General features: G+C 43.4%; 1 protein-coding gene across 1 annotated transcript in view; it reads left to right on the top strand.

Annotated features, from left to right (window-relative positions):
* Positions 1–11,063, top strand: part of kmt2d (lysine (K)-specific methyltransferase 2D) — an 81,072-nt gene extending 70,009 nt beyond the window's left edge. Inside the window, exons 49-55 of the mRNA XM_084333490.1 lie at positions 81–1,491; positions 1,595–1,731; positions 3,388–3,518; positions 3,643–3,928; positions 4,829–4,902; positions 5,020–5,128; positions 7,856–11,063. Coding sequence (XP_084189616.1) covers positions 81–1,491; positions 1,595–1,731; positions 3,388–3,518; positions 3,643–3,928; positions 4,829–4,902; positions 5,020–5,128; positions 7,856–7,948 — 2,241 coding nt within the window. The 3' untranslated portion in view covers positions 7,949–11,063. The remainder of the gene's footprint in view (positions 1–80; positions 1,492–1,594; positions 1,732–3,387; positions 3,519–3,642; positions 3,929–4,828; positions 4,903–5,019; positions 5,129–7,855) is intronic.
* The last annotated feature ends 5,340 nt before the right edge of the window (positions 11,064–16,403 follow it).

Genomic DNA, 16,403 nt, shown 5'->3' with positions numbered 1-16,403 from the left:
TTTGATATAATCTTGAGCCGTGTGTCACATTTCTAATGTGGTCTTTTGATCTCACACATTCGCTTGTCTCTCTCCGTCAGGAATTTCCCGAGCAAGAGGACAAACCGGCCCAGCACTATTACACCACCAACGTGAGCGACTTGGATGTGCGCCACCTTCCCGTCATACAAGTGGAGGAATCGCCGCCGCCGTCGCCCTCCCCTCCTCCCCCACCCGATCAGGCCCTCGCCAGTGAGGCCGAACCTCCTGCAAAGCCGGCCTCCGCCTCGCCCTCTCCCTTCAGTCCTGCTGCCGTCCAGATCAAGACTGAGCCTGAGCCAGAGACGTCTGTTACTCCTACTGAAGTCGCTGAAGGCACAGAGCCTGCCAAGGCTGCTCCAGGATCAGCCACTGATCCAGATCCAGCCGACGCCTCCGCGGTCCCTGCTCCTACTACTCCTACTGAACTTACCCCCGCTCCTGCTGCTGCTGCTACGGAGGAGGAGGAGGAGGAGGAGGAGGACGACGACGACGACGACGACGACGACTCTGCTGCCCTGCCGGAAAGGCCCCCCAAGGACTCCCCCTGCGCCATGGAGGTGTCCCTCAAGCCCATCAAGCAGCGCAGGCCCCTCTCCCCCGATGAGGTGGTACAGCCTAAGTTGAAGAAGTGGAAGGGAATCCGCTGGAAGCGTCTCCAGATCGTCATCACCATTCGCAAGGGCGGCTCCAAGAAGGAGAACAGCCGTGAGGTCTCGGAGCTCATGGAGCGCCTGCGCATCACCCTGCGGCCGGACAAGCTGCCCCGGGACAAGCGCAAGTGCTGCTTCTGCCACGAGGAGGGGGACGGGTCCACGGACGGGCCGGCCCGCCTCCTCAACATCGACGTGGACCTGTGGGTGCACCTGAACTGTGCCCTGTGGTCCACAGAGGTGTACGAGACGCAGGGTGGAGCTCTCATCAACGTGGAGGTCGCCCTGCGCCGCGGCCTGCGCACCCGCTGTGCCTACTGCCAAAAGACGGGCGCCACCAACAGTTGCAACAGACTCCGCTGCCCTAACGTCTACCACTTCGCTTGTGCAATCCGGGCACGCTGTATGTTCTTCAAGGACAAGACCATGCTGTGTACCCAGCACAAGCTGAAGGGCCCCAGTGAGGAGGAGCTAAGCACTTTCGCCGTCTTCCGCAGAGTCTACATCGAGCGCGACGAGGTCAAGCAGATCGCCAGCATCCTGCAGCGAGGCGACCGCATCCACCTCTTCCGTGTGGGGGGCCTCATCTTCCACGCCGTGGGCCAGCTGTTGCCCTCCCAGATGGCCAACTTCCACTCCTCCACCGCCATCTTCCCTGTGGGCTACGAGGCCACACGTATCTACTGGAGCACCCGCGTGCCCAACAAGCGTTGCCGCTACCGCTGCCGCATCGGTGAGCATGACGGTCGGCCACTGTTTGAGGTGCGGGTGCTGGAGCACGGCCAGGAGGACCTGCACTACCGCGACGCCACCCCAGAGGGTATGACCTCAACGACTGTCCTCACTCTATACTCTCATGACCCTGTTTCTCACTGTTGTTATGTACAGAACTATAATTACACTGAACTGGCTTTTCTCTTCAGGCATTTGGGAGCGGGTGGTGCAGCAGGTGGCTAAGCTGCGGGACGACTCGGCCATGTTGAAGCTGTTCACCGACCACGTCAAGGGAGAGGAGATGTATGGGCTCACTGTCCACGCTGTGATGCGCATCACTGAGTCGGTAAGAACTCTTGAGAAGAAGAACCTGTTACTTTGGATTTACGTTTACTTGGTTAGGGTAGGCATTCAGTTTTAAGCCCACTAAAATCTAGATGCACACTTCTTTATATATACTGTCCCAATTCATGACGGTATGAACAACTGTAGAAGTATTGGGAAAATGTGATCTGAGGTGTGCCACTGTAGGAAAGGTGTTTGCTGTAATACCTGTCTGGGATTGCTAGCACATAACTGTATAATCTATTAGCTGTTATTTTAACTTGTGCTGATTTAAAATAATCACTGAAAGGAAACTGAAACAACACTAGCTTTTCTTTACTTTTCGTTACTTCTAAGGGGAGTTGTGAGGGACCTCACAGGCAGGGACGTTGGAACTTTAAATCGGCAGGGGGTGTGGCCTTTCTGAGATAAAAATATATATATATTTATAGACCGCCTGAGCGTGATTTCTAATGTCCTTTTAAATGAAAATGGCGTGAGAGGGAGTGAGACGTACATTGTTCAGAACGGCTTTGAAATAGCCTACTATACATGAATTGTAATGTCTTTTTTTAAATCAAAATGACAACGTGGCAGGGAGGCGAGTGAGAGGAATGTTCGTTGCCTCTGAAAGCAATAAATGGTAAATGGCTATTTTTTTATATAGTGCTTTTATCCAAACTCACATTTTAACAGATTTTATAACAGATAATGGTTTAAATTCGTTGTTTCACCTGTCACTCGAAAATCTACTCTGCTGCAATCTTGTCAGTTTTACACATATGATTGTGTACAGTGTAATGGTGAAGTGCTTTGAGCAGGAGAAACTTATAATGTTACAGTATATAAAAATACCATTTTGAGCAGTAACTGAAGCTGCCACTAGGGGGTGCTACCGCACCCCCCCTTCCAACGTCTCTGCTCACAGGTAGGGTTGGGTACTGTTCACATTTTAACCGATACCAGTACCACTTCCTGTAATCCGGTACCTTTTTTCGGTACTTAACTCTCTCTAATAACAAATGTATTTCAGTTGTAAAAAGAAAAGTTGCGAAATCCATAGTCTCATTTTTGAAGCATAAGGTAAAATGGTGCCTCAAAGTTACCTTGCTTGAAGAAATGTTTTTTTTTTTTTTTTTTTTTACTTTGACCAGTCAGCTGGTTCTTTTTAGCGTTTATCGCTTTTTCTGGTCAAGCATGACCGACAGAAACAGGTTGAATAGGATATAGATCAGGGGAAAGACACTCTGAGAAAATACGGCGAGTCCGGGAGTCGAACTCGTGTACCCCAGATCCGTGACGCGCACGGTTGTCCCCGACGCCGAAATAGCGCCGAGATACGCGGTGAGCTACTGGAGCTCCCCTGAAGAAATGTCTTTTGTTGCCGTTTTCTCTTTAATGCAGCTGTAAATGGACTGCATTTATATAGCGCTTTACAATTTATTCCTCACATTCACCCAGTCACTCACACATTCACACACAGACGGTGGAGGCGACCATGCAAGGTGCCAACCTACTTATCGGGAGCAATTAGAGGTTAAGGGTCTTGCTCAAGGACACTTTGACACACTGCCGGGAGGAGCGAGAATCGAACCGGCAACCTTCAGATTACCAGACGACAGAGCTTTAAGTGTGACACCTATGTGATGTTGTGTCTAACTCTTAATGTTCTGTTTAGCTGCCTGGAGTAGAGAACTGCCAGAACTATCAGTTCCGCTATGGCCGCCACCCCCTGATGGAGCTGCCCCTCATGATCAACCCCACCGGCTCCGCTCGCTCCGAACCCAAGGTCCTCACCCACTGCAAGAGGTAAGACCTCATTAAATGCTCCGCAGTTAACGCTCCCCCCCCTTACGAACACACTCTCGTGTGGTATTTTCAAACAAGGTAACTTTACTTCCATTCCACGCTCTCGTCCGTGTTGTCTCTCAAGGCCGCACACGCTAAACAGCACCAGCATGTCGAAGGCCTACCAGAGCACCTTCACCGGGGAGATCAACACCCCGTACAGCAAGCAGTTCGTCCACTCCAAGTCGTCCCAGTACCGGCGGCTGAAGACTGAGTGGAAGAACAACGTGTACCTGGCGCGCTCCCGCATCCAGGGCCTGGGGCTGTACGCCGCCAAGGACCTGGAGAAGCACACCATGGTCATCGAGTACATTGGCACAGTCATCCGCAACGAGGTGGCGAACCGCCGCGAGAAGATCTACGAGGAAGCGGTACGTCTGATGGTCAACTCTGTAGTCTGAGGGACTGTGTCTGGGTTTCATCTCGTCGCCGACGGCCAATAAACTGTGCTCACGTGGCCCAATACCAAATATCTTAGCAGTCCCCCGTGTCAATTGATTCCTATATATATATATATATATTTTTTTTTTGTATTCAATACGTTTATTGTATTTGATATATTTGTTGATTAGTAGAGTGCAGATCTACTAAAGAGAAAAATATATTTCATATTTTTTACCTCATTTGTTATTATTATTATTATTGTTATTATTATTATTATTATTTTTTTTTATCTTTCTTCCCCTCCTTTTTCCCGATTTTTCTCCCATCCCACCCTTCCTGGTTTGTTGCGTACTTTCCCCTACTGTTGGTCCGGGAGACCGGAGACTGTCGCATGCTTTCCTCCGACGCATGTGCAGCCTGGGGCAGGCCAACCTGGTTCTCACCGGGGAGAGTGTAGCGTGTGGGAGGCCACACGATCTCTCCTTAGTTCCAACCCTTGCTGAGCAGGCGCCCCGACCGAACTGTAGGGGTCGCTGTCCACAACGCCCAGGACCCACCCTTCAGCTTTCTCACCCCCTGATACAGCCAATTGTATCAGTGTGAGAGGCCAGCCAAGCTGATAGCAACGCCGGGAGCTGGATTCGAACAGGCGAATCCAGTGTCTCCCGGTGTTGGTGACGAACGTAATCTCCGTGCGCCACCTGCCCCCCCGATTATTTATTTGTTATTAAATTGTTGTGATTTAATCAGATTCAAAAAGTAAAGCATTATATCGACCTCTAAATATCGGCCATTAATTTTCTTTTAAAAACACATGGATCGACCGTAATCTGAGAGTCACTAATCTGATCTAACGTTTTGTTTTCTGTTTGCTGCTGCCACCATAGAACCGTGGGATCTACATGTTCCGCATCAACAACGAGCAAGTGATCGACGCCACTTTGACAGGCGGACCAGCTCGGTGAGTGTCTTTTATTTATATTTATATATTTCATTTTGGCTTTGAATGTTAAATGTATTTTCAGATGTTTGGTCCCTGGTCCACGTCTACAACTGACCTGCTGTTTCTCCCACTCAGCTACGTCAACCACTCCTGTGCCCCCAACTGTGTCGCGGAGGTCGTGACCTTCGACAAAGAAGACAAGATCATCATCATCTCCAGTCGCAGGATCCCCAAGGGAGAAGAGGTGATGCTTTGTACACTTATCACCTTTTATTGTTGGTCTGTGTGAGGGCCGCAACGCATTAGTAACCATACTAATCACCAGGCTAAAAACAGGAGATCATTATTGGCAGATGTACAGTATAAGTAGATGCTAATCGGATGTATGTACAGAGTTTTAGTATAGTATAATAGAGTAGGATGTGTACAGTTATAGTATATACAGATATGTCAAAGGACTATGTGCAGGTAAGTACACACAGGTGTGGATAGATATATATATGCGGTGAGAATAAATATATATATATATACAGCATTATTTTACATGCCATCATACTATGGGTTATATGCAGGTGTATAAGTAGTATATATAAGGGTTATATGCAGGTATACAGACAAATGTGTGTACAGTAAATATAAAAATATTAATTTAAATATATGGTATATACAGTGCTGTTGTACATGTTATCATACAGAAAGTATGGGTAGTTAACCCTCTGACCTGCCCGCCGGCGGAACAGACTAAAGTCAGTGCACTTTGCGAGCGTCTAGCGCAGGGGTCTGCAATTAAGTTTGGCCTCGGGCCAAATTCTTTCCAAGTCATTATATGGTGGGCCAGAACCAAAAACAATGGCTAATTTAATATATTGATAAATGTTTTACTCTGTGACTGACCACCTTATAACTGAGACATACATTTGTGGCAGAGGCAGAAAATGGATGAAAATAATCAAGCTGCATAGGTGGCATAATAAACTGTAAACGACATGTTTGCAGACATGTAATTCCATAAATTCCCCCAAGGTGTTAAATGTCTTCAAACCATCCTCAACATTTTCCTTATTTTCATCATCACGGACATTATCCATTAATGCTTTAATTTCATTATCTTCCTTGTTAGCACACATAGTTTGCCACGGCGAGAGCCAATCAGTCTGAAAAGCTCTCTTTCAGTTTCAGCTGCGTGTTCATCCTGGATTGGATCAGTCGCATCCTCTGGTTTCTCTGACATTTCGAGTTATTTGATAACGTGCCTTGCGACTTATGATTCACATTGCTAGCGTTTGAGTACACACAACTTCTCTGTGAGCTTAAAACGCATGGAGTAGTCTACTCACCGCTGGCTGCGTTGGCAGTGGGCTCGTGCGTAATCCTCGCGTCCAGTTCATTCATAAATCAATTGCGACGTGCGCCAGTAAGTCCATCAAAGTTTTTAACTTTATGTATCGCTTTTGATCTCCCAAACGCCATGAACCGAGATCAGATCGAGCGTTCAGATCGGGCGTGCTCCGGTTGGTATGGCCGTAAGCACTGAACAGTATACCTTTTGTGTTTTTGCCATTTTTTATTATAAAACCAGAGACAAACTTGAAAACTTTAAATTTTGTCTGCCGACTCTCTCTAGCGGTCTATCCTACACTACACGCAACCAATGAGTATCCGACAGCCCGTTCTATGGAGCGCACTGGACTATTGAGAAACCGTACGATAGGAATTTTGTCTGCCGACTTTTTTCATGTTGAACGAGCATTGCACCTCGCTGCCTACCTCACAACATGGATAAAACAAAGTATAATAAGCATTCTTTAGGACGGTGGTGGTAGTTTCTCTGTTTGGACAATATAGCTTAACTCTTTCGGCGCCATACCTGAGTATAGTCAGGTTATCTCGCCAACCATTGAGCGCCATACTCAGGTTTATTACATGCTAAACATCGTCCATTTCCAAGATAATCCAGTCTTTTTCCATAGATCGTGAGATAAAACGCGTTATATGCAATAAGCCCAAACCGTTCTGGTTGATCCCCTGAAACCCCAAATACTGCCAAATCAATAAAAACGTATTTTATTACGTGTTTGGCGCTCAAGTGTTTGGCCCCGAATGAGTTAAGCCCTAGCCATAATTTCAGAAAATTCACCTAAAAGTACATACCCAAGTAAATGGAAGATTGCTCCACTTCTACAAGGTCCATTCGCATGTTCTTGGTATCTAGGGACATATATGGACCTCAGGGAATGTATTCCCAGTGGCAGAAATATTGTCTGTTACTATGCTTGAGTAAATTGTAATGAACCAATGGAGAATATAAATTATTATTATTCTGGTTTCTTTTATTATTATTTTTGACAATGAATAACACCATGCTAACATTGACCAATTGAGCCACTGAACTCATTCAGCACCTTCTTGAGATCAAGTGTACAAATAAGTGTACATATTTCTACGAGAAAAATGGTTGGACTTCCATTGTCGGCGGCTGGTGTGCGCTGGGTAGTGTAGTTTTATGAAATTTAGGCGTCCATTGAAAGCCCTGGGTCTCCTCTTTCTTAGGACTACAACGATTTTATGAGTGCTGCTTCTCACGTGCAATGTGCAGAGATTTTTCCGGTGCAATGTGCAGAGATTTTTCCGGTGCAATGTGCAGAGATTTTTCCGGTGCAATGTGCAGAGATTTTTACAAGCTAATATTTTGCTAATAACACTTTCAAATCATTGGTAAACAAATGTAGTGCTGAAAATATACACTTTGAAGGGTTAAACTTCTGTAATGTGGTAGTGAAAGGGTTAACCTTCTGTAGTGTGGTAGTGAAAGGGTTAACCTGTAGTGTGGTAGTGAAAGGGTTAACCTTCTGTAGTGGTAGTGAAAGGGTTAACAGCCTGTCGTGTGGTAGTGAAAGGATTTAAAAGCACAACATAATCTCTGAAGTCATCAGCTGACTCTTGTCTCTTGAACTCTCTTCTTTTCTCCCAGCTGACCTACGACTATCAGTTCGACTTCGAAGACGATCAGCATAAGATCCCATGTCATTGTGGAGCCTGGAATTGCCGAAAGTGGATGAATTAGACTAGGGGGAGGAGGAGGAGGGAATCCCTCCTCACTGGTGCCAGAAGAACACTCCTGCTGCGCCAAAGCCTTTTTGAATCCTACTTAACCCAGTGCATAAGCTGTTCTGAAGAGACTTGGGGAGGATGGACGAGCCTCCCGATCGATCGTATGAAAAGACTATAGCGTTCACACCTGTTAGCCAAAGGTTTGAAGAGCATTAATAGATGACGATAAAAACAAAACAAAAAACAAAGCAACCGACCACCTCCTCTAACAGTAGCCTGACGGTGGGGACAATCTGTTTGGACTGGTGGATCAATCCTCTCCTCTGCCAAGAGCAATGCTTCCCCCATCCCCCCCTCTACTGCTCCCTGGAAACAATCCTCAACTCTTTAACCAAATGATTCTGATTCCTGGTCCTCCTGTGTGATATCAATACTCAATAGAGCAGAGCTCGCCCTCGAGCTTCCAACAAAGCCATTTTAAAGTACTAGGAATGAACTAATGCATTTTTATGTTTGAAGTCGGACCTACTTCCTTTCCTATACTCTACCCCCCCCCCCTTCATCTCCTGGGAAAGAGAAAAAAGACACTTTCCCCCGTCAAGTCATCAATGAATACAACATGGATTATTGATATTGGCTAGCTAGACAATCCTGATGTGGCTCTCTATAGAACTACGTATGATCGATGGATAAGATGTAAGATAATATAAAAAGAAAAAAGTTGACATGCTATTACCTGTGGCTCCAGAGGCACCAGATGATTTTGACTGTCTGGAGTCTAATAGGTGGGTTAGTTGGACCCAGTCTACCTCATTGATTTAGTGGAAAGTGACTGCTTTGTATAAAAACTGTTAACTGCTACTGTGGAAATGGGGCGGGGGGGGGAATGTTTTTACGGGCTTAGCCTTCTCGGACAAGCAGGGAAACTTTAGCAGCAGGTTTGCTCTTATCTACTCTATGCTGATGATGATTTACAATAATGAGCCAACATAATTATTATTCATGAATTATTTATACAGAGGAAATATATGACCGTTTTTTGATAAGATATTGCATTAAGATCACAATCAAGAAGCTTAGCAGGTGTCCTTTTATGCCACCAGATCATCCTGGACTTTCATGTAGCTTTTTTTTTTCTCTTTTTCTCTCGCTCTCTCTGAATATTTATGCATTTTGAAACCATGCTTTGTGTGTGTGTGTGTGTGTGTGTGTGTGTGTGTGTGTATGTATGAAAGCACAACAACATCCACCTTTTTAAGTTGCTTACGACAGTGTGAGTGAGTAATGCCTGGCTTCCAGCAGCGTTAGGATAACAGGAGCATATTTAAAGTCTATTAGCAAAAAAAAAGTCCAACTAACGTAGTGAAGGAAACGTGAGCTTGTTGCCTCATGTGTTCCAAGTCACACTTGACGAAAGCTAGCCAGTGGATTTATGACTACTGTCCCGTTTCTTTTAAATGCGTTTTTAGTCCTACACGTTTATTTCTCCTTTTTTTCTCAACAGTTAAACATTAATCCTCGATTCACACCTCTTCCTCTCCCTCTGTACCATGTAGTGTACTGTCGAAACAAACTATACTGTAGTGAGTCTTCCTCTGCCTGGACACAGCCTACAGTCTGCTTCCCTTGTAGTATGGTTGGTTTTTCTAGCGGTGGTACCGTCTTCTCAAGGCTGAAGCAAACGGCAGGGGACGATATGCGTGTGTGTGTGTGTGCGTGTGTAAAGAAGAAAAAAAGGGCATTTTGTTTTCATTTCTGTGCGAGATGAACAACAAAGTAAATCTTTTACGCAGGGAGCGTAACTAAGGACTCCTTCTTCCCATATGACTTTGTCTCCTCCCCTGACCTATGACCTCACTAAATAAAAATGCAAAAGTGTACAAACTGTATATATTTACACATTAGGGGACAGCAGACTCTTTATCCATCCCCTTTTTAATCAAAAAGTTGAAAAATGTAGAGAAATAAAATTGATGAGAAAATTCAACCACTGGATATCATTTTATCATAAAGATAAATCTGTATATATATAAATATATGTAAAATGGCAAACTAAGTAATATCTTGATATGTATATGAACCAGAGTGTGTTCTTTATTATTATTATTTTTTTGCATTTACCTTTTTTTCTATTAGTGTTTTTTGCTATAAGCTTTCAAAGACAGTTTGTTAAAAATAGGGTTTTGTGAAAACGTCAGGTCTTCTCCAAATAAACCGCGGATGAGAAGCTGAATCGTTTGAAGAAGAGAAGAGAGAAAAAAAGGATCCATGTGGAAAGTCATGATTATTAGACATGAAAAATCACTTATTGCGTAAAGCAGTACAATGGTGCATAGCATTTGTGTATTTATGTATTATTGTTCATGTGTTCTTTTTTTTTTTCTTTTTTAATTTATGCTACTGCTTGTCGATTACCAAAACCTATCCCTTGGAACGGTCACAATTGGATTTGTATACTCATTGAATGGAAAATCTTGAACTCCCTAGGATAGTACTGTTAAATGATTAGTGTTTTTTTTTTGGTAGTTTATTTTTTATTTTTTCCTATAGAAGTGAATGTGTGGTGGTATACCTTGTGAAACGGTTACTTGGCCTAATGTATGTTATGATGTAATACTCAAAACGTTAATCCCATACTTACCTGATAATGGATTGCACTCTCATAGTATAATGGAGTACTTCTCAAGTGGTAGATATTGATCAAGTATACCAGGCAGTGATATATATATATATATATCTTATTTTTTTTGGTATGTTTATATTTCAAGGGAAGACCATGACAAGACATTATGCCGCTCACTGGATTTAGCCTGAATAATTCTTTACCTTTCTCTCTCGCTCTGTTTGAATCTTAATTTAAGTTCTCTGCATATCTTATAATTTAATAAAGAGTTTGCTCAAGTTGAAGGTTTTTTTTAACCTAACCTACTTTTTAAAAAGATGTTGCATCTGTACAGCAGAGATACTTTTAGGGAATATGAATAAATATAATGATAATTTTTATTGTATGTGGCATGTTTTGTATGGATATTATTTTGAATTGTATATATTTTTGACGACGCCAGAGGTTGCATCTCTCTTTATATACAGCTTTCCCCTCCCTCCCTCCCCCCACCATCTGATCTCTTCGTCTCTGCTTTTATTTCTTGTAAAGGAAAATAAAATGCATTTTAAATATAACAATGTCTTTATTTTAACTACACACTTTTATCAAACTTAACTGGAAATGGCAATGGGGAATTTGGAAGTAGTATCCTGCATGCACATGGTGACATTGAAATTAATTCAGAAGGTGATGGAATTATGAATACCTTGTGCCCAATTGACCCAAGGAAAGCAACAGTTGTGGTTGGAGGATCAAGAAAAGGGGGCAGGGCTTGATATGAGAGAATTATGAATACAACATGTGAGTGTTGTTTTCATGGTCAACTTGATTTCAGGGTTAGAGTTGGAGACCTGTTTTCCCACCTGCTCTGGAAAACAAAACATTCTCATGAGTTCACCATCCTATTTCACCATATAACCTGCTGTAAAAACAAAACAGCCTAAACTCTTTGAATGTTATAGGTTAGTCGAGGCTGAAATCCAGCTATGGGAATGCACTGATATTTAGCATTACCTGGGCTGTTTGGTCGATATACACCCATTATCAGATTCAGATTACCCGTATTTTATTGTCACAGCTTAAATGTGAGATGTTTTTCCCAGCTCCTCAACCGTAGATTTGTACATAATACACAACGTATATTCTATCTATACAAACTATCACTATAAACTAAATAAGCTATAAATAAAATATTCCATAAAACTATAAATCTAAACTAATTATACAACTAAATAAGCTATAACTAAACTCTAAACTAGACATAATACACAACGTATGTTCTATCTATACAAACTACAATACAATGTATGTTAGCAGTATGTACGTGTAGTAAGTGTGCTAGTGTGGTGTGTAAGTCACGGTGCTTTTGTGTGTATGCTCATGTGATAATTCAGTCTATCCGCCACCAGTCTGTTTGCCCGGAGGAAGTAGCTGTTCAGTGTTCTTTTGGATGTGGACCTGAGACTGCGGTACCGTCTGCCAGACGGCATGAGCTCAAACAGTTTGTGGTTTGGGTAGCTGGGGTCCTTCAGGATCCTGTGTGCCTTGCTGGCACACCGCTCTGAATATATATTATAACTTACAAATGATTACAACCATCTTGGAAATAAATCAAAAAGCATGTGTGATTGTTTTTAAACACTATCCTCAAGTGCTGCAGAAAATGGGAAAACATTTCATGAAGCACTATAAAAATAGTTTGATTCCGTCATTGATTGTGACTATGGCCTGTTATCAGGATGAAATGGACAACATTTAGTTTTTCTCCACATGGGTAATTGGACAAAGTCAGAAACTCATACGCTGTACTTAAGCATTACATCACGCGACAGAGTGTGTTATAGAAATTAGATCACGCCTATGGGTGGTCGTTAGGCCCGAGGCGCAGCCTCCGTGTCTAGAAGCAGCTGGGAGGTGCAGTGTTTCAAAGCATGCCATCTAACAAAACCAATTACATAATCCAACATTGTGTAAACAACTAACATATTCCAGTTAACGGTATCTTTTTTTAATTATTCGTTACGAATATATCCATACTTCCATTGTGTCCGGGACATCCAGTGAAATCGCTTCGTGCGACAGTGTCCTTTGCAGAGGCAGGTTGCTACTTCTTCTTCTTTCGTGCATCATCAGATGGCCAACTCCGTGTCCTGCAGCCACGCCCTCGTCTCTGGTCCTACGTCGAAAAGACCAGCTTCTGAGGGCGGGCTGTAGAGGGGGCAGCCAGTGATTATATGCTCGGCAGTCTGTTCAGGCTTGCCACACTCGCATGCCGCACTGTCTGTGAGGCCCCACTTCTTCATGGAAGACTTGAAGCGCCCGACTCCAGTGCGTAGACGGTTCAGCGAGGTCCATAGATGGCGTGGCAAATCGTCTCCTTTTACACCACCTCCTGGGTCCTGGATGTATCGCTGGATACGGGAGGGCCCATCCGACTCCCATGATCGTTTCCAGGATGCTGCCAGCCAGGCGTCTCTGGACAAGTCCTCAGAAATAGACTGTAGCATTTCTTGTGCTGCCTTGTTGTAGGGATGGCAAGAGTTTAGCCTGCCTGGTGGTGCCGGTGTTGTTGTGGCTTTGTGCAGGATGTGCCAGTCGTACTTCTGGGCTTTTCTTGCCAGGGTGAGGGTAGCCGCATCACGTCGTTGACTGGCTGGGGCGATTCCAGCTAGGACTGGCAGGTAGGACACAGGCATGGGTTTCAGGCAACCAGTTACTGTCCGGAGGGTGCTGTTGATGACAATATCTATCTTGTTGACGTGGGGACTTCTGCTCCAGACAGGGGCGCAGTATTCTGCTACGGGCAGGACCAGGGCTTGCGTGGATATGTGCAGGGGGGAAGCTCCCCAAGTAAAACCCGCTAGGTGGCGGATGAGTGAGACCCTTGCTGTTGTTTTGGCCTTCACTTCATCTAGGTGTTGCTTGTAGGAGAGTGTCCGATCCAAGTGTACGCCGAGGTACTTGGGGGCTTGCTGGAACTCCAGGCGGTGGTTGCCCACATGCACATCCAGTTGCCTCCTTGCTTCCCGATTAAAGAGGTGGTAAGCTGCAGACACTGTTTTGCCCATGCTGAGCTGAAGATGCCACTTCTGGAGGTAGTTTGCCAGAATGTCCATATCTTGGTTGAGGCCATCTTCCATCGCCTTCCATGTTGGGCGTCGAAGCATGATGGCCAAGTCGTCCGCATAGCCATACTTAGTAGATGTTGTTAATGGCAGGTCATGAATGTAGATGTTAAACAACATTGGAGAAAGGACGGAGCGTTGCGGGACACCGTTCTTCAGCCTTCTGAGCCTGCTGGTCTGGCCATCACTGGTCTGTAGGATGAAGCTCTGGTTGGATATCATCTCCATGATAAACCTCACCATGTGCCGGTCCGGGATTGTCCTCAAGAGTTTCAGGTGTAGTCCACGGTGCCACACGGTGTCATAGGCGGCTGTGAGGTCCAGGAATACTGCTCCAGCTTTCTCATTGTCCTGAAAGCTGTCCTCAATGTCCTAAGTGAGTAGCGTAACCTGGTCCACTGTTGACCTGCCTTGGCGGAAGCCAGCTTGTTCCGGGGGGAGTTGTGGGTCCACCACTGGCACCAGGTTGCTACAAAGCATGGCATCTAACAGTGAAGTTAGCGTTATTGGATTGATTGATTGAAAATGTTATTACCAGATTGCAGAATGGGCACAATACAGTACAGCTCAATACACACAATTGTTAAGGGGATGCAGACCAGAGAAAGACTTTCATCTTGTTTACATCAGGGTCCCCCATTTTCAATGCATAATAACATATGACATACAGATACAGTGCTACATCTATACATAGGTTGCTTCAAAGCATGCCATCTAACAGTGAAGTTAGCGGTTGTTATTTGATTGATTGATTGATTGAACATTTTATTACAGATAGACAGTGCTACATCTTTATACAATTGCCAAATTCATCCAACCTTATTGCTATACAATAAACACACATTAATTGAAGCATAATGGAGATTTATTCACAAAACCATCCGCAGAAAAAGTAGATAAAAAAAAAGAAAAAAAGAAAGTTGCCTCCGTGTCTAGAAGCAGCTGGAAGGTGCGGTTCTTCAAAGTATGCCAATAAGTTAGCGGTTGTTATTGGATTGATTGATTGATTGATTGATTGAAAATTGTATTACAGATAGACCAGTGGTTCTGAAACTTTTTACACCAAGTACCATCTGAGAATGTAGCTGGCTCTCCAAGTACCACCATATGACCGGCGTTAAAATACAGTCTATTCAGCTATGCACAGTTCACGCAGGAGGCAAATGTATTCCTGATACCATTATTTATTGTTAACTTTTGTCAGACACAGCCACAATGTACAAAGAGATAGCACTAGAACTACGCTTCCACACAACTCATCCAATGCAAGGGGCATTGAGAACATAATAACTAACATTCTCACATAGCAAGTGAGAAAATTAAGAACAACTGTATTTCAGCAAATGTACTTAATTATCTCTCTATCTCTCTCTCTCTCTCTCTCTCTCTCTCTCTCTCTCTCACACAGCAAGCAATTGTCCGTCATTCTCTCTCTCTCTCACTCACACACACACACACACACACACACACACACACACACACACACACACACACACACACACACACACACACACACACACACACACACACACACACACACACACACACAATTATTTTGTTACAAAAACTTAATTTCCTGCATTCTGGTGCAGGCATTTTTAAATTTTTACCCTTTAAATGCCAGTGTTTGTGATGGGCATCACAAATTATTGTAAAAAAGAAGAAAACACATATTCAATACATTTTTGAATGTTTACCCTTTAAATGCCAGTTTGTGTGATGGCATCACAAATTATTGTTAAAAAAAACACACAAAAAGTAAAATATTTTCAATATATCAAATGCAAAGTACATTTTTCTGGGGGGGATTATTACAGGCTAGGCATGTGTCAATGATTAGCAGCAACACATATTTTGATGGATTTTTTGTAATGTCAGATTTAACACCAACTCTTTTCAGAAAAGTGGGAGTATTTCATTTTTTATCTGACATTACAAGAAATCTAAAAATAAATGGTTATGATCAGGGCTGAAGTTGAATTAAAGATGTATGACTGTTTAGACTGCATTACTCTCTGTCACAGTGATCTCCTGGTTGTTCCCCACTTAGATTATCTAACTATCGCGCCGCCGCAACCAGAAACACTGGCCTGGCCTGCTTCTAAGTTCAGTGGCCTGACTGCAAAAAATAAAATAAAATAAAAAAAAATCCAAAAAAGCAAAACAATTTTTTTTTTTTTTAGCTTTTTTGGAACCACTTTGAGAACCACTGAGATAGACAATGCTACATCTATACATATTGCTTCAAAGCATGCCATCTAACAGTGAAGTTAGCGGTTGTTATTGGATTGATTGATTGATTGAAACTTTTATTACAGATAGACAGTGCTACATCTATACATAGGTTGCTTCAAAGCATGCCATCTAACAGTGAAGTTAGCGGTTGTTATTGGATTGATTGATTGATTGAACATTTTATTACAGATAGACAGTGCTACATCTATACATAGGTTGCTTCAAAGCATGCCATCTAACAGTGAAGTTAGCGGTTGTTATTGGATTGATTGATTGAACATTTTATTACAGATAGACAGTACTACATCTATACATAGGTTGCTTCAAAGCATGCCATCTAACAGTGAAGTTAGCAGTTGTTATTTGATTGATTGATTGCAAATTTTATTAAAAGTGAAATGACAATGGGTCTCATTCCCGAAATTTTTTCAAATATATATTCTGGAAGACTTATCTTGGAACCACTGAGACATAATCTATGACAAGTACACTCTGAGTCCTGA

Source organism: Notolepis coatsorum (genome assembly GCF_963971535.1).
Source record: "Notolepis coatsorum genome assembly, chromosome: 17".
Taxonomy (NCBI): Eukaryota; Metazoa; Chordata; class Actinopteri; order Aulopiformes; family Paralepididae; genus Notolepis; species Notolepis coatsorum.
This window is presented reverse-complemented; position numbering and strand designations above follow the sequence as displayed.